Source organism: Gallus gallus, chromosome 4, assembly GCF_016699485.2.
Source record: "Gallus gallus isolate bGalGal1 chromosome 4, bGalGal1.mat.broiler.GRCg7b, whole genome shotgun sequence".
Taxonomy (NCBI): domain Eukaryota; kingdom Metazoa; phylum Chordata; class Aves; order Galliformes; family Phasianidae; genus Gallus; species Gallus gallus.
Genome location: NC_052535.1, coordinates 35,248,796 through 35,268,177, shown reverse-complemented (window position 1 = coordinate 35,268,177; position 19,382 = coordinate 35,248,796). Strand labels below are relative to the sequence as shown.

At 36.6% G+C, this 19,382-nt stretch overlaps 1 protein-coding gene across 5 annotated transcripts in view; it reads right to left on the bottom strand.

The window, feature by feature from the left end:
* Nucleotides 1-19,382, bottom strand: part of CCSER1 (coiled-coil serine rich protein 1) — a 624,313-nt gene that overhangs the window by 494,038 nt on the left and 110,893 nt on the right. For all 5 annotated transcript variants that reach the window (XM_004941036.5, XM_004941035.5, XM_040699150.2 and 2 more), the window contains exon 4: nucleotides 6,094-6,187. In XM_004941036.5, coding sequence (XP_004941093.1) covers nucleotides 6,094-6,187 — 94 coding nt within the window. The remainder of the gene's footprint in view (nucleotides 1-6,093; nucleotides 6,188-19,382) is intronic.

The following is a 19,382-nucleotide window of genomic DNA, read 5'->3' as shown; positions in this document are numbered from 1 at the left end:
AAGAAATACCATACAAATTCATTTTATTTTCCACAAAACAAGCACACTGCATGTTTGTTGAGGAAGTTGCTAATAAATAACATAATTATGTTACTAATAGATGACAATTTGATATGTTGTAAGTAATCTGACATCTAACCTTAATGTTTCACTTGTAAATTCATCTAAAAAACCAAAATGTTGTTTCTACCTTATTTTCAGAAGTCTGCAAAACTGATACAATAATCTGCCAAATTCATAACAAATACATTTATATGATTTTTTTTTCTTGTGAGAACCCTTAATGTTTATGCTATGAGTACTCCAGCCCAACACTCCATGGTTCGGATCTTACTAGTGTATCCAGAGAAGAACTATCTAACAGGAACACATAGTAAAGGTAGAGTCATTTGGTTCTAATTATCTCACTGGCATGTGCCTCATCCTGTGCATAACCTCCAACGCTAAAAAGCACCATGTCACATCATTACAATTTAGACATGAAGAGTGTCTACTTTATTTTGTTATACTTTTATCGAGTCTACAGAAACATGCACTATATGAGAGAAGCTACTACACCAGACTGACAAACTCATTCCTTGCAGTTATATTAACACAAAGCTACACCAAGAATCCTCCTTTCTGCATATCCATCAGTACAAGAATATATATAAAGGCCCATCAGAGCCATTGTCATCATTGTATACATGTATACTTTCTCATTCCCGTAAGAAGTTTCTAACAGAGGCTGTCTTAAATTTGAACAAAATGTCCTCTATGTCTGAAAGTCTTTGATTTTGCTGGCTTTTTGTTTTTATTTGTTTTTGAAGACCTGGAAAATATTTAAATCAATGCTGAAGTATATTTTCATATTCCCATGTTAATTTATTTCTTCCAGCAAGACAAATAGTATCATTTCAGGAATATGCTAGATGATGTAGCTATGCTTTTCATGTATATTGGATCACTGCTTTACGGATGAGGCCAAAGTACTAAATTTGAAATGGCTAAAGCTCTGACTGAAGACAAATCTCTTCCCAAAACTACACTGAACTACATTTTTCAAAACTATTCAGCAAGCACTCAGGTAGCAGTGTGATGGATGAAGCAAGCCAGCCTGGATGCACAGCTAATCAATACTGCACTCTGCAACAGACACTGTGTGCTTCAGAGCCCAAAGCAGAGATGGGCACACATGTACATCCAGAGCCACCAGCTCCTCTTAACATCAGCTGGGCTGCTCACTGTACATCGCAGGTATGCACAGATGTCTTTGTGGGAGGAAAAAAAAAATGTAGCAGGACCACTTTGATGGCATGTATGACAGATAAAATGACAGAAAAATTTACATGTGACTCTAGTTGACTATGCATTTTTAAGTTTTGTAAAAGGTAGCTATTTACTGCAGTCATATTTGAACAACAAAGCAAGGCAACAAAATGTTTTTTCAATAAGCTATGCAACAACATGAGCATACCTCATCCACATAAATGTGTACCACATTAATGGATTCTCCACTGCTTGTATCACTGAAGATAAAGGTCTTCATTATATATTTGAGTAATCAATACTTGAAATCAAATAAATCATGTTTCAACGGGGAAAACAAAAATGAATAAGGTTAAATTACTGTTGTCACTTTCTATAAGCAGGTCATAGTTTCCCGCTATAGAAACCACTAACTTAATTTTTTTACAACAGGAAATCAACACTGCAGCATATTTTAAAAGTCTAGTTTACTTAGAGTAACAAAAAAGCCTCCTCGAGGCTCATCATGTATGTCATACTATGTTTACTTTTAAGCATTCCAGCTCAAGAATGGTGACCCTGAACATGGCAGGGAGGTTGAAACTCGATGATCATTGTGGTCCTTTTCAACCCAGGCCATTCTATGGTTCTATGGTATGAGCAGTATGAGAAAGCCTCAGTGAATCAAGCTGATTAATTTCTGCATTTGTATGGAGTAGCGCTCTCCATTCACCAAGTATACATAGATGTTATTTTATTAAATTTCAAAGCAATTGTTAGGTGGGATAATAAAACGTCTCCATTTTATAATCTCTTTCTCAGCAATGTAGGCTTAAAAACAGAAGCGAAAGAAGTAAATTAATACGCACTAAAGGAGAGAAGGTCACAAATGAAGGATTCTAGAGTTGCAAGGCTATGCTAAGTCTCGCAGAACACAGAACTTTACATTCAAGGTAGAAGCATTTGTACGAGGTTTGCAAATCTTCAGACATGCAGAACGACAGAATGGCTGGGGCTGCAAGAGACCTTAAAGGTCATCTAGTCACAAACTCCTGCTGTAGGCAGAGTTGCCAGCTACTAAATCAGGCTGCCCAGGGCCCCATCCAACCTGGCCTTGAACATCTCCACAAATATTAGATTAAAAACTTAGGGATTTTTTTTATTTTTTAATTTCTAGTACTAATCACTGTTCATAGTGCCTTTCTGCAGGAATCGTATTTAATAAAGACAGTCTGGAAGAGCAACCAGAGAACAGACAAGAACATAAAAATTTATCTGGGTAAAGAACAATTATTATTATTTTTAAAAAGCAAAAAAAAAAAAAAAAAGGGGGGGGGGGGGGGGGCAAAAAACCCTTTTTCTACATTTTAATTCATACACAGCTCTACTTGCAATGTTCCCTTGCCTGCCAAGTGGTTTCTATCTCCTCTTTTAAAAATGCGTTCCTTAGTACAAATTTCTCCCAGAAATTCTTCCAACGGCATTTCATTTTCTATTCAAAAACAGTCACCAAAATTAAGATCAATAAATCATAATTGTTACATTAAACTATCAACTCACTATCAGCTTCAGTTCAAAAAAAAATCAAAAAGATGTATCCTCACTCTAACAAATACTCTTCCTTTCAATAACAGCAGATTAAAAAACAAGCCATTGTGAATCGTTGTTTAACTAACACGTCTTTAAAAACCTGGACCTCCGAAAGACAGTTAAGAGTCAATTCGCCATTGATCAAAAGATCAAATGTATTTACTAAGCATAGTGTTACACTTGAGAATTGCTATGTTTCCATGTTACAGCTAGCTGTGTACAGCCTCCTAATCAAGGAACATTTTTGATATTGGAGTCAAGATGTGATGCTTGTACCCATACAATCTGTCATCTTAGAGATTATTTCAGGCTCTTGAAGAATAAGAATTTACCTGATTCATTACCTATCTCTCAGTAAGAGGAAGAGCTGTACTCTTTTTCCAATTACATCTCTTCAAATATTTCAACATATTTGTTAAACTACCAAGCTGAAATGAACTTGGAACATTTCCCATTAAAGTAATTCCCCACAGATTTTCTCATAAGGAGCCAAGTGTAGCAGTGGGGCACAAGTAAATCGTAATAAAACTAAGACCGATGGCCCTAACCTAATAAATGCTATGATCAGAATCACTATGTAGAGCATAATAGGATTTTTATTGCACTACATTCACAGACGCATTGGTAAGTTAGGTTTCAGGAAGACAATAAAGTTAAGATTACCATGCAAAAAACAGCAATTTTTTTGTTGTTGTTCATGACATTTTTATACTAATCAATGTTCTCACGTTTTGATAACAAAAAAAGTACCTGCATTAACTTCCATCCGACCACAAGTACAGTACAACACTCATGGGAATGTCATACATACAGATCCCTTGCATGTAGCAGAGGAACTTAATGAACTTGTTACGAACTTGAACAAGTATTGTTAAAAGAAGCTATTTACATACATTAGGCTTATATAACGCAGGGCTGAAACCTATATATTATGGGCAGTATGTGCCAGCCAAGAAAATGGATTTCACAGGTCAGTATGTTTGGGATTGTCTTCAATAATTTTGGTGAAGCAAGCCATAGGCTAATAATCAAGCCCATTGCCTTAAGGAAGCTTTTACAAGTCCAACAAATCAACTAATATCAAATACTATGTAAATTATCAACTCTTGTTTTCAGCTGGCTTATATACTCAAAAAATTAAAATAGCTCTGGATAACGAGCCAAGAGTAGAAAGATTATGCATCATATCACATCTCCACTGAAATTACAAGAATAATGTCAAGCATTATGATCCTAGCTTTTCCAGAAGCTGCTACAAATCTTTATGATATTGCAATGGACGTAACTATTCTGTCACCATTAATTCAGAGCTTTATAAATATGAGGGCTGCTCTGAACGTAATGTTGCCTGTGCTATTAGGTTGGCTACAACTTCAGAGCTTGGTTGGTAGTATGGCGATAGAGAATGAACCTTTCCACCAGTATTCCCTTACATTTTGTTGCCATGTGACAAATGGCAGTAGAGAGGCAGACTGATATAATGGTGTCTGACACAGAAGTGCAGAGGTAGCAAAGGTAAAGAATTTAAATACTCCATGCAGAAAAAAGTGGCAACTATTAATATTTATCAACACTTGCTGAATGTCTATGGAGATCTAACAGTGAATGTGAGCACAGTGATGCGGTGGGTGATGTGCTTCAGCAGTGGTGACACTGTTGTAAAGAACAAGCCATGTTCCAGATGTTCATGCAGATTTTTATGAGCAGGAATGCAGGTTCTTGTTTATCGCTGGTAAAAATACATAGCTAATAGCGATGGCTGTGTTGAAAAATAGCATTTTGTAGTTGAGAATTTGCACTATCAAATATTTATGGGGTTCTCTGTATCTGCTGTAGTTTCTGTGGACATAAATAGGAGGCATTACTTTTGGAGCAACCAATGAATGCAAAAGAAACCAAATACATGCACGGCAAAGCACAGCGTGTTAGAGAACATTACTTATGGAAAATGGTTCCTCCAGTTAATTTGTCCACAGTGAGCCCAGGAAATAACCACATTTGAACATTATGATTTCTCATAAAAAGGGTTTTTTTCCTGTTTTCGATCCATGTTTCTTCACCCATCCGTTCACTTTCTATAGCCCCGTAGCAGCATTACTCACTCCCAGTTAAAATGACCTTTGTTTGAATTAGTTTTATCCTCAAACTTTTTAGCTCTCAGCTATCTAGGAAACAAGCTATTCAGGATCACAAATATTGCTTTTACAGCCCTCCATTCCGCTCTTCTTTTTATCAGATACAATGAGACAGGTGTCTTTTCCTTTAAATAGATATGCAAAGAGGTTTACGATGGCACAACACAGTGGTTAAATACAAACTTCATAGCATTATCATGCAGAGAAAAATGGAAACAGGAGCATAATTCAAGCAGCAGTGGTATGTCTATAATAATTTCCTGCATAAATTTGCGGCAAAGGAGGGAGCAGAACCAAAGACATTGCACACCTGCAGGAATAACTGTCGGAAACTCCACTTCTGCCTGAGTCTGCATAAATGTACAGTATGGGCATATACATTTGTGGGTGGAGAAAGAAAGAGTCAGAAAATACCAAGTGAAAGCAAGGGTCACTTGTAAGCATGTCACTGTCATAGGAAGTATCACAACAGAGTACAAACTCAGAGCTCACTGTGATCAAGCATAAATCTCACGTGCTTTATGCTTCTTCAGTCTTCTGGAGTTATCAGGATTTACCTGCTTATGGAAAGTGGAATGCAAGATTCCCTGCTGCAAGTGCCCTGATTTACCAAGAGCTTGGGTAAACCTGTTCTAAAATTATTTTGAACACATTGAGAGTTCACCAAGGCTATCGCTATTAATCAATGCAGTGCACGAAAGCAATCATGTTACACTCATGCCTCAAAGTCAAGGCTTCCTTATTTGAAGCATGTTATTCCAGCAGTCACAAAATCAAGTTACAATTGTATCAGCAATAGTTTTTTTGTTTGTTTCTTTTGTAGCTGTCTGGTGGCAGAAGTCATTCTAAATATCTAGAAAACTAAATGAGTCTGCCTTTGGTGCTGTGTAGTTAGAAGAAATTTTTACAGATACAGAAGAATTTCACTTAATAACTGACCACATGAAGGCAAAAAGCAATGTTAAAGAGTATCTTTCTGTCAAATCGCACAGATATTTACAAATCAAACTAATAAATTCATACTGCTCCTACCTTTCTAAGGAAATGACTCTGATATTTCCAAGCAATTGTACTGAATACATTTCCATATTTCTAGAATAACAACATCTCTTTGAAGATACCCAATATTTCTCTGTCTTACCAGCACGATGGTGATGTTGTTCTTCTAGGAACTCCAAATCAAGCATCAGATCATCTTCATCTAACTCACAGGAACCCAAGTTATTCAAAACATCCTAATAAAAAGAAAACAAATAAGCAAAAGCATTTAAACAGATGAATCTAAATCTCTTCCTCACAATCAGAACTGGAAAATAAGTTAAAAAACTTGCTACAGAAAATTTTTCTATTTACATATGACTAGAGAGAAAACAGTATGAAACACCAGGCCAAATAGAAATGTATTTGTCACTATTTTCTGTTTTCCAGGATCTTGAATATTTAAAGAGGAAAAAACAAACAAAACAAGACAGAAGCAAGCAGAACACAAAATTATCAGTACCTGTTTCTCATTAAATTTTGGAATTCTAATCAGTATCTGCTCTCACCAATATTATCTGAACAGAGATTTACAGTTCTGTTTATCGAAGGCATAAAGAGACACAAGCATAGGATTACCAGAAAATCCAGGTATGATCAATCAATTCAGGCATTTTGAAGTATCCGTGTGAGCAATAAAGGCTTACAGTGACAGAGAAGAAAGCCTGACTACATTGTATGCCTCCTTGGGTCCCCAGACTCTTTTTGTGATTTAGTTTGCAGTCACCTGAGGCAATCATTTTCTCTAGTCCCTATACTGACTGTAGAAAGCAAGGAGAAGAGGCTATCATTTTCACCAGTCTCTTTCAATCTGAAGTTGTTATACTCAAGGAAGGAAAACAGGTTATCATCTTACGTTTTCTTCCCATTAATATTTTTATTCTATGGTCAAGAATCTATAATTAGTACGATATGATTTACAGGGACAATGTTTTGAAGTAAGGGAAATAAGTACTATCACATAATGTCAGGTACATCTACTTTATTTCTTCTGACATGATAATATCATGACATTCATAACTTTCTCCAGACACATATGTCTAAACCAAAATAAGACCTGCATTCTGCAGCTAGCACTTTGTTTGAAAATCCACAAGTGGTGCTGCAAGCAGCATGATTCTTCATTCACAGAGGAAAATAAACATTGGACTTGCCCATAATACACTGGCACCGCACACATCGCTTATGTTCCCTATTCATATCTACACCAAGCACTGGTTTCCAGCATGTAAGAGACCAGGTGATTTTTTCAATGCATCAAGCTGCTCTGGGGGGCTAGAGACCTCTACAGAAATCTGCTGTAGAGAAAGCAAAGAAATGTAACATTATACCACAAACCAGTAAAAGCCCTTTCTGACTTCAGTTCCAACCATACTTTTTCATGTTCCTTTTAATTCTTTCAAGTATTTCTCCCCCATAATAGATGTCAGTTCCTCTTCACACTCAAAGCTTACACTTATTCAACTCTTTTGAGTAATTATTTCTTAGAATTCTATTTTCTGTTCTTTCAGAAACAATGTATGCGCAACACAGGGACTTCTTGCATTATTTCCCCAGCTTCCCACTAGCATGGGAATACCTCTTCCAAAATGCAGAGCCCATTGTTAATGCTCTTCTTATATTTAGAGATGCCAAGCACAAAAATTAACAATTGTCAAGTGTAGAAACCTCCCGCAGTGAACAAGCAGTGCTGTATGCATCACCTGACCATTACAGTCACATCAAACAGAGAACATCTTATTCCCTTTATCTTAACATTCAACACAACTCAGAGAGCTGCTGGGAAGCCTTCTTCATAGTGACTATTTTCTTCAAGCCAACAAAATGCAGACTTTCAATAACCAAATTATTTATTACCACCCAGTACGTAAGCATAGTAGTTACACAGAACACAGGACGTAGATGCAACATATATCATAGTACCTGATACCTAAATTGACACACGCTTTTCTAGTCTGGATTTATGTTAACATATAACAAAGCCTAAGTAAAACTAGCTTAATTAAAAAAAAAAAATAGTTTCTCTGTATTAAACAAAGGAAGAGAACATGCACCGCTCAGTGTTATAGATACCCTAAAACTTAAGTATCTTCTGAATCACTGTTGGGGCTAGTAGAATACTGAAGACTGAAAATTTAGGGCTTATGGCCTAATAGGTAGCCAAATACCTTACAAAATAGAAGCTTTAAGGCACTACTAGAATTTGTTTTTGGTTCTAAGAGACACGACAAAAGTACCTCTAGTCCAACTGTTTTTCCAGAAGGAGAATCAATGATAATCCACACAAACATGCAGAACAACTTATTTACAGTAAAGGTGATGGACCACTGCAACAGTTTTCCCAGAGAGGTTATGGAGTCTCTTTGTGGAGATAGTCAAGAGCCGTCTAGACATCTATCTGTGTGACCTAGTATAAAAAATCTGCTTAAGAAGGGGGCTTGGACTCGGACTCTGAAGTCTTGTAAAGAGTTGCTCCACAGATACAAACTCAGGAATGCATAAAAGCACCTCCAAACAGAGGAGCAGTAGTTTGCTTCCCAAGTCAAGACCTCAAGACTGGCCTGCCCAATGCCACAGAACAGTTCAGACATGTCTTCTACTCCTTTGTCTCCTTGCTAGATACCGTTATTCCCTGCATCTCCTTTGTTGCTATGACAATTAGTAACAACTATAATTTCTTTTAAAACTTAATACCTCTTGACCCTCTCCTCATTCTCCCACTACTGCTACTACAGTCTTTGAAGATTAACATAATTAAATTAAAAAAGAAAAAAAAAAAGAGGGAAAGAAAAAAAAAGAGATTAAGTCTAAAATAACATTCACAGTGAATAGCTTAAAGGCATTGTCACAAAGAAAAAGAAACGAACACTTCCACCAGGGTTCCAAGAAAGTGTCTGTTGGTGATATATGGTTTATGGTGATATATCATTTATTTATTCCCGGAAGTAAATTGTTTATTGAGAGCAGAAGCTCTGTAGCAAAAATCTCTTTCTTGACTTTCTAATAGCCCCTTTATAAGCTTTGAAACTCATTTCCTACTTTTGTGCCTCTTTCCCATTTGACTTCCAGCACTGTTTTGCCTTTAAAGTGCATCAGAAATTTACATTATGGTGTTTTTTCCTTCCAATTTACCAAACTATTCCTCATACTGCAACACCTATTCCTCTGCAGCATCATCAGTAACTACAACTGAAGAGAATATTCAGTAGAATATTTCAGTAATATTTTTTACTAACAATTTTTCTATTAAAGATTCTTTTAGCAACCACAAAAGCTATAAACTATGTTTTTTCATCCAACTGCTAAGTATCTAATTCAAAGCTCACTGGCATTGGTGGTATTCAGTTTAGAAATATAACCTCAGATACGCTTTTATTGTAGAAAGAGATGCAGTGACTCAGATCAATATATCACAGAAAAAGCTGAAACAGAACAGGGATAGAAACACAGGCCCTCCTAGAATTGTATGCTTACTCAGCACTGCTGAAAGGGACCTTCCTTCCAACCTTGAGTTCCCTCCCTACCTCTGTCTTTCTCTTCCTAGCTTCCTTTCTTGTAATCACTACAAGGAAATCTGATGTGTAGTATATGAATTCTCTGTCCTTTTTCAGAATAGTCAAGTATTACAATTGTTTTTTTTTTTGCCCTATTGCAGCTCTGAGTCTACTACTTCTGGAAAGTTTGAAAGCTGCAATAACTCTAAGAACAGCTATGGTAATAAGTACACATGAAGTGCCCAAGGTAACAAAACTCACGTCTACTGTTAGCTTAGTAAAACAACAAAAAAACAAATATTTTCTTTATGAAGCCCCTTTTACTATGGTCTAATATTATTATTCCAATTAACCAATTCAAACACCTAGTAAAATTACTGCTTATGGAATTATACTGCACTTATTTGAAAAGTTACTAGCCCCGGATTCAAAAATGACAACATACATATGAATATAAAAATACACAAAAGTATATTATTTTATCAAGCAATAATATTCAGTCCTAAAATGGACCTATCAAAATCAAACTATAGAACATGTATAAACAAGACAGAAAATCCATGTAAAACTGAATATTAACAACTAATATTGGAAACTAAGATGAACAATTGGTTTTAGGTGACAAATTGGCCCATTTTAAACATCCAGAAACCAATGGAGCCAAATAAGATTAATTTATGTTCGCACACATTTTTGTTCTTGTCTTCTCTGCTTCTAAACACAGTAGACAAAGGTTCTCTGTCATTAGCAGCATCTTTGGAGAGTTGTAAGCATTATTCTGCAATTTTATTGTAATTAGCATGCAATCCCTATTCAATATCATGTTCAATGGTTTGTGTTCCCTTTCATTTTTTATGCTGGCATCTTGAGGGAGGCTCAAGCACTGACAAATTTTTGTGTTTGAGCAAAGGGATGCAGGCTGTTTCCTGACCAGCGCTTTCATATCTCCACACAGAGATTGCTACTGGGATCTGGCATTTTCCTGCGTTTTCAAGCTTCTGTTACACAGGTGAGAGATTTCCACTCTATTACAGTATAATGACATTGCAACAAAATCTTGACTACTGATTAGAAATTGTTCAAGATCTTTGAGATCGAGGCCCAGTAAGCAATTTAATGAAGCAATAGGACTGATTCATCTACACTTTTACAATTACACTGTTCATTGATATTTGTCAGACATAATGACTGAAGATGGCATTCAAAGAAGTCAATGAAAGCTAATTGGGGTTATACATACATTGATGCAATCTTACTGTCATGAGCTTGAACACACAGAGTACATTTTAATCATTAATGTTGCTTTTGCACCTGTAATCCTGAAGAAAAACTGTCAAAACTAAGACCTGTGCTCATCAAACACACTAGAGAACTGGTATTTTTCCCAGAGCACATTCTGCCACAGCCCTTCCTCAAGTATGTGAATGCACAAAATCCTCACTGCTGCCAGAATTCCAACCAAGTGCATGAGCTTTGGTCACGGGAGTCCCATTCTGAAACACATATCAACAGTGGCTTCATTTTATACAGATGCATTTTCTCCTCAAGAATCTCTAAACGCGTCTTGCTGCCACTTTAGACCATCAGGAAAGCCCTAAAATCCAGAGGAATAATTTTTTAAAGGCTTTTTTTTTTTTTCCCTGATATAATAGCCTGTGACTCATTTGCATAAGTGATTATGTAGGGAATCACTGACATTTCAAAGATAGTTTATAACTACAAGAATTTAAACACAATAAAAAATCATTTTTCCGAATCATCTTCCTCTATGCTGTTACTCTTAACTGTATTCTGAACAAAGATTTTCACATCTTATTCTGATTTGTTTTGTTTCAAAAGATAAGGGCTTAATACTCAAATCTCCCAATTGAAATGAGGCACTGCAAAAGAGTTAATCAAATTCCTCTTTGAAAGAAAAATAGCCTGGTATTATATGCATAGTAGCATTTCAGTATTTAACATTATAGAGTCCTTTTCTTCCCTCTGTAGAAATATATGTGGAGGGCTATTTGAGATCAATGCATTTGAAAAAACAGAAAGAAAACACACTCCAGGGAGAATAATTTGATTCTGCTCTAGGAACATATGTATGACAATTCACCTGTATCTACTCAGGGTCACTGCATATCTGATGCTGGAAGAGATCAGAATTAAATACTTAATTCAAGTCTCAAATGATTTCTAGAGACTGCCAAAAGATAGTACTTCATCAAAATTGTACTCTGCAAAGAAACCTGGCATACAATCAGCATAAGAATGAAAACTCTGAGATATACTCAAGGAAAAAGAAAGACCTTGAGCTATTTAAAGTAATGTTAACTCCTAGAACTGTACCTGAATAATTCATGGACATAATGAAGTATTTCCCCTTCTGCACTCTCCCACATACTTCAAAGAGAAAATGAAAGTACATGAAATCCAGCAAACAGAATCTTTGCCAACAGTATAAAAATCTCTGTATCAAGTATAACGCTCCTGCATGCCTTTCATATACCAAGAGCAGCTTAAAAGTGCTCTATTTGTCTGAATAGCACCAACCAAAAAGCATGTTATTCTCTAGTCACATATACAGGAAACATCAGAAAGGTAAAAAAATACATCTCGTACCATTTGCTAAGAACATTTTCTGCAGCTAACGTGGAAATTCATTTATATTACAAATTAACGTGCCCCTAAGACCTGAAGACAGAAGATTATCGGTGGAGGCAACCGTTCAACTACAGAGCTCAGATCCATCATACTACTCATCAAAATATTTTTGCATGTGTTTTTGGCTACACAAGGAAAGCACACTATTTTCCATCCTATTCTTGTTTCTGTCCTTTTGATTCTCTCTGTGCACTAAATCGATGTCTGCAATGATGCTCCTTTTGCCTGAACAATTATAAATAATGGACTCTCTTAATGTCTCAGTTTACACTCACCCACACAGGGTTCATTCTGCTGCAATACGATCTGCCTGCTGAAACCACGGAGGCATAACACAACACAGAGCCATGGCTGGCGGCAGGAGTTGACAGTGCTGCTGTCATGCCATACAATGTGGTGTCAATCAAGATCAGACCACAGAGGGAAGTGGCACTTACCTTCCAAAGTCCATGGGAAAAAGCATTAGAGCAAGAAATGTGTTTATATACAGCATCAACATTCCCTCTCCTGTGTTAATCAATTTTCCTGTCACTAGAACAGCACATATGGGGCTGACACTTTATAGGATACTGCAAGACCCAGAGGTGACCAGCACCTTCCTCACCCTCCTACCACAGACCGCCAGCTCCTCTCCTGCATAACACTTGGAGGGGCTACCAGCCCATGAAAATACATTTTCTGCTCTTTGGTCATCCACATGCTACAGCTCTGCAAAGAATAATATATGTAGACAAAAGCCAAAGGTAGGAGATGAAACCAGTGCAAGCCCTGGCTCCAAAATTAAGATCACCTACGGGAAAAGCATACAAGATCCCCTCCCCTTAATCTTGGGGAGGAGGTTGAGAGGCACAAAACCACCACAGATGGGAAAGGAAGGAGGTGGAAGAAGAGGCTACACACATTGTTTCCAGCTTCCAACACGGGAGAGAGCAAGAGCTTGCTGCCACAGCCTCAGTGAGGGAGATGCCAAAGACCATAGCCATCCCCAGCACTTGACCCTGGATAAAGCGCCTCATTTGCCAGTCTCTAAACAGATCACTGCCATCTCTAATTACCAAACCCTTAGGCATATATGCACAGGCTTGTACACCCATTTGCAACACACGGGCTAGCGGCACAGCCAGATAGCTCTTACAGAACTGGGATGCAACAGATGCCCTCAGCATTTAAAATTTGCCGTCCTTTCCGCTTCCATTAAAGCATTTAAATGAATCCAGGTTCAAGTTAACTCCTAGATTAGAAGCAGTTCCTGACAAAACAGCACTCAGTTAACATTGAATTAGCTATCAAGCAATAGCATATCAAAGTAAAAGCCACATATAAAATGTGTACATGCTTCTCTGCGCCAGAAAGCTTGAGATCTGAGTGTATGAATAAAAGGAAAAAGAAAACATTGCAGTCTAAGGCATTTCACTGCTTGTTTGCCATTTTTTCAAATAATTCTAGAGTGCTCAGATTCACTTACACTGTAATAGAATCACGACAATTGGATCTTCTGCATTCAAAAGGAAAAAGGATACATACATTTTTCATGCATCAAGCTATAATTTTCACAGTTCTGGGGGAAAAAAAAAATCTTCTGTTGAGAAAGTATGAAAATGTATTCAAATAAATGAAATAAAACTTCAAATGAGCAAATAAAGCCGCCTTGAATCGATTTTTTTTTTTTTCCCCTCAGACACACACACATATGCTTTCCTCCCAGCTGAGGGATACATCTGCACAACATAATTTGCTTTGTGGATTAGTTACTGCTTTTACAGCTTTTGTAATAGGCAAAGCGCTACGCAAGTGTTCAAGTACAGCCATTAGGATCACATAGCTTTGGGAAAGTTTTCTGCAACTCCTGTGCCAGATTTTTTTTGCCAGACACAAAAAGCTCCTTTGGTATTTGTAGCCTGCATTCATATTGAATACAGTTCAGACTTTTCTGAGTTTGTATGTACTTTAGGGATGTGTATATGACAGGTCATTCAACACAAGGATTAGTCAAATAAAGTTTTCCAAAACCACTGAAATTAAACACAGGACTTAGTTTAAAGCCTTTGGGCAATTGATATTGGTCACTAGAAAATTCTGGCTCTATCCTGGTAGCACCCAAGTCAATGCCTCAACCAATATTTTAGGAGTCAAAGAACAAACATCTAATCAGTCTTGGATTATATTTTTCCCTTTTCTTGGCCAGGAGAACACAGAGAGGAAAGAGAGATTTAAGTAGTTAGGAGCCATCCTTACTAAAAAAAGAAACGTTTAAATTTAGAGGATACAAGAGGCAGAACCTTAGAATTTACAATCTTGATAATCCACCACTGCTGCAAGAGGTAAATCTTAGCAATCTCTTTAAAGAAAGTTATTTTTTTTTTTTTTTTTTGACAAACCACCACAGAATAATTCACCTTTAGCATGCCATCCTTGCTTGTCTGGCAGAGACAGCATACTGACACAGTGTACTTTAGGCCTTATTTCTCCAAACAAAACCAACACTACGTACAACAAGTTTTTAGCATTTCCAAAAAAACAACATAGGAAAAGGTATGCATGTGGTATCAAGCTAAAGAGTTTATCTATTACTCTTACAAGTAATCTTTCTTCCCAGATGTCACCATCCTAGTGGAGTCAGAACTTTCAGATGCTAAATGAAAATAACTTATTTTATGGCTTTGGCATAGCTTTATTTCTAAAAGGCTATGAACTCACTACATTAAAAAAATTCAAAAATCTTATGAACATGTTTAAATAAATAAAATATTTTTATAAAGTAACGGGAAAATGTAATACTACTTTCCTCTCAACATTACCATAAGACAATTCAAGGCTGAACCGTCTGTTTCTAATTCTCATTTGCAGCCTGTAATATTGGTGATAAATCACCAAAAATTGAGCCCTGTAAATGAAACCACAAGTGACCCTTTACTATGGCTTTGTTAATGCAATATCATAATAGATATGCTATTGCTAATATTGTTTGAATTCTTTCTGTTTCCATGGTAACTTTGACCTACGGCTGCTCTGGTAAACAGGGTTTTAAATCATTCTTTGAGAAAGGCTTCTGCTGAAATGTCATTTTTCCACTACTGAATATTTTTCCCAGTTTCTTTGTTCTGTTCTTTTTCATAAAGAAAAGCTGTAATGGCAATTACTGATTAGTTTAGTTATTGCAGCTGAATGAGCTGTGAAGTGGGAACTTGAAGAGGCAAGACATCTTGTAACAGATTTCACTTAACATCAGCAGTATGATATTCCATCTCGAAGGGGTATCTAAATCTCACAGAAACTAGGAAAAACAGTCCTTTGTTGGACATTTTGCAACGCATATATTTCATGGGCTACCCGTCTATACGTTTAAAGCCTTGATGCTTAAAATTATCATCTTACAGTATCTATATATGCATTTTCTTCTAACAAATATTTAGCCCTCTATACATCATAATTTTCTTCCATTCTGAGATGAGTAACACTGGTATCAGCCACCTGCCTTGTACGTCTCAACTCTGAAACAGCCAAATCTGTGGATTCAGCTGCCAGTCATCTTGCCATCTAAAACTACTAACAACTAACAGAATCTGGTTATGTCAAAGTATTTGCCCCCAAAAACCTGTTGATCAAGTCAGCATACAGACAGCTTTCTAAAAACGTACATACTGTGTTGCCACAAAACAAAATACAAAGCCTGTTCTTGGCTCTGATTATAGATCTTTTACATGCAATTCTATTTCCACATATTTTTGTTCATTATGGAACTTTGCTGTTTAAATGACATCTCCAAGATTTCTTTGACTGTTCCCCCATTCATCCCATAAATGTAACAGAAATACTGTTCTTATAAAGAACGGCAAAGAAATAGTGTATTTTTGGTTTAAAAGGACAATGAATGAGAATATGAATTCAATAAACAAATTACTTATGTGTTGAAGGCTCTCTGGATTGGCATTAAATACCATAAATCAAGTCACGGAATTCTTCTTCCTGAGCACACAAGCGTGTTATTTAAGCAAATGGAGATGGACAGCTTATTACACTAACTGACAAGTTAACTGTCAGACCTTAGATATTTACAAAAGACTTAGCTTTACTATAAAGGACTCCAAAGCCCTTTGTCACTAATCAGCATTTATGCATCTTCAGTACAGAGAGAAATTGAAACTCTCTGAGGTCATGGTGACACTGTTAGAAACTTTCTCAAATCATTATGAAAAAGGACTGTCATTATAATGATTTTCACTTGCCATTAATTCCCAGTTGCCTAATTTAGTAGGGTAGGAAGCAGTCCCCCCAGTACTAATTGCAATAAATTTTTAATTTAATACTCTAATGTGCTCCAGTTTTTTTTTTCTCCTTTCAGTGAATCAATGCTCTCATTATTTGTTAACAGCTAGGTGCTCAGGGCATATGGCTGAGAGGCCTAAAATAAGATAGTTTCTTGGTCAAAAGTTTAAAAAGAATCAGCACTGCATCCATCATAGGGTATGTTTCTTTAGAACAGCTCTTATTTTCTTCCAGGAAGAAATAAAAACCAGTATTCTGTTTTGAACAGAACAGCAGTATATATAAGTTCAGTTTAACTAAAACTGCTGCTTCGTTCCCATTCTAAGAAGCTAATTACATAAAATTTCCAGACTTGTTCAGCATTACGAACAGAAGAAATGGGATCCTCTTGGACTGAGTTTCAGCAGCACACACAAACTCATCTGGATGTAGAATTTACCAAGAAAAGATATTCAGCATGTATAAACACAAAATTAATCCTCAAATTTCTGGTAGAAAAACATGGGGCTCTTAAATGTGACATATTCTCAATGCCTCGGTAGTCAAAACATTATAGAAGAAATTGAATTATTACACAGAAAATATATGTACTGTCTTAATAAGGCAGTCTGCCTTTATTTTCAAATATTTGCAAGAATGGGGAAATGCAGGAAGTCCCAGGCTTGCTGTCTTGAATTATAGAATGACTGTAAATCAACAGCTTACATGAGAATGCGATTTAATTAACGTACCTATCTTGCACTGGTCTTGAAGAAAGGTAGGAATTGAGCAATTTATCTGGCCAAAACATGTCTGTATAGATGTATAGATGCGTGGTTTAACACCTCACCTAAGGTCTGACAACTGTGACTGTAGTGACTAAGTGAGGACTGGGGTGGGACGGAGGCCTCACAGCCCAATGTTGTTTTGGTGAATAAGTCATTTCATCTAAGCCTAAAGAGCAATTGTGTCTCTGTATCAAACACTGACAGCGGTATTGGCCTTGCCCTCTCCCTCATCTACCTTTATTAAATAACACAAGCCTTGTTAAGATGCCTATCGGCACACATCCTAATCTCTCCTCATTAAGAGTATAAAATCTGGCCCTCTGCCAACAATTTTGTGGAGAGGAGCCACTTCACTGACAAGTGGGTTGGTGGGTCAGACTCATCATCCTTTCCCCATCAGCAGGGACACCGCTTACGTTAAGGTATTGCACCTCTGTTATTATGTCAGTGATACCCAGGTACAATTGTTAAGCAATTACTAGCTAGCCTTGAGAATTAGCACTAACACAACTAGTGAATTTATCAGCAGCAATTCCAAATGTGTTATCTGTCACCTCACTAAACCATCTATTTTTAACTGAACAAACCTGTCTCAGTGAAAGTTCTGGGGACCTCAGGCAGTAAAGTATTAGTGAATCTGTTTAATTGAAAGCCCTTGAGAGGACTTGGACTGGCAAATGTTGACCCTAGTAAGTGGCTATGCACATAACTCTGTAGACATAAACAACTGATCAAATCTGGAACTGAGACTGGGCCTAGCTACATATAGACTCCTCTCTGAGAAAGGCTTCAGAAAGCAAGAGTGTATTTTCTGAGTCTCACAACTCAACAAGAGGGCTTCCCTAACTAGCCACTCATCAGACATGTATGCTTAACACAACAGAAAGTACTACTACTATCTGGAACTATGCCTTAGCACTTCTATAGCATACCTACTTTAGCAGTATCAGTACCAAAACATGATTTAATTTTCTCCTGAGCCTTCATTTTCACTCAGACTCAAATCTTTCTTCAGTCAACAGATTTTAATAAAGCTTTCATGTAAGGATTAACAGACATTTTCATATATCCAAAACAGGGTGACATGTTCTTTCTTGGTCGATATCCTTATTTTTAAGATGTTTTTCTGCATCTAAGTCTTCTGAAGCTGCTGTTGCTCTTAGCATAAAATAAGAGGAAATTATAAAGACATTTCAGGGACACACAGTAAGATCTACATAAATATTACTTACCAGTGGATGCATTGAGCAAAAGACATCTGACCAGATATCAAAGCCTATGGGCTTCCATAGCTTTAATTCTGTATAGAGATCTTGGATTATGCCAAAAAATAGATTTGGTTTTCTGTTTATTGGAGCAATAAAGCATATACGACAACTATAATGAAGCCAACATGTGTAAATGCTGTACTAGTATTCAGAACTATTCAGTATTATTCCCAGGTCTGCAATCAAAGTTTCATACTTTCATAGAAGACAATTTATTAACTTACTGTCCTTAAAAATAAGTTCATATCATCCTATTGTATAAGATCTTCTTTGATATTGTTTTATTTCCCCACTTTTCCTATGAATCTTTGAAGCTCTATGATAACATCCCAAATTGGATAGGAAGGTGACAGTCTTAAAAGCAAAATGCTGAAACTGAATGACAACTAATACTTGGATGGAAGAGTGAGATTTTCACAGTGCACCTGCTATGAGCAAAAGTGATGTACAAATTCACATCTTACAATGCTAGTTATGAAACATACTTTTTACCTTCATTACTGGAAAATTCTATACTACATGATTAAACAGTGAATATTATTGAATTACTTCCCATATACTAATTAATACAGACTTGCTGTTTTTAGGAGGTAATTCATAGAGAACTGAAATTATTTCACAGACTGAAACTACTGTGCTGCTGGGATCAGAAGGCAACCATTGGCTTCTGCTCAAGCCTCATGTAGCCACACCAGGTGATTTAATTCATCATAATATCGTTTAAGTAAACTTCCAACCTGTGCAATTGACTAAAAATAAATAGTTTAAATAAAAAATTAAAAAGATTCCTTCACGTTGCCAAAGGCTCTTAGACAGGTTTGTCTGTTGCTGTATTAGTTTTCAAGGCCCATTTCCTTTTTCAAACAACAAGCATGTACTTGCATAATCACATGTAGCCTGCTAGTAACAGAAACAATAGGTTTCTTTAATATAGCATCCCAACAGATC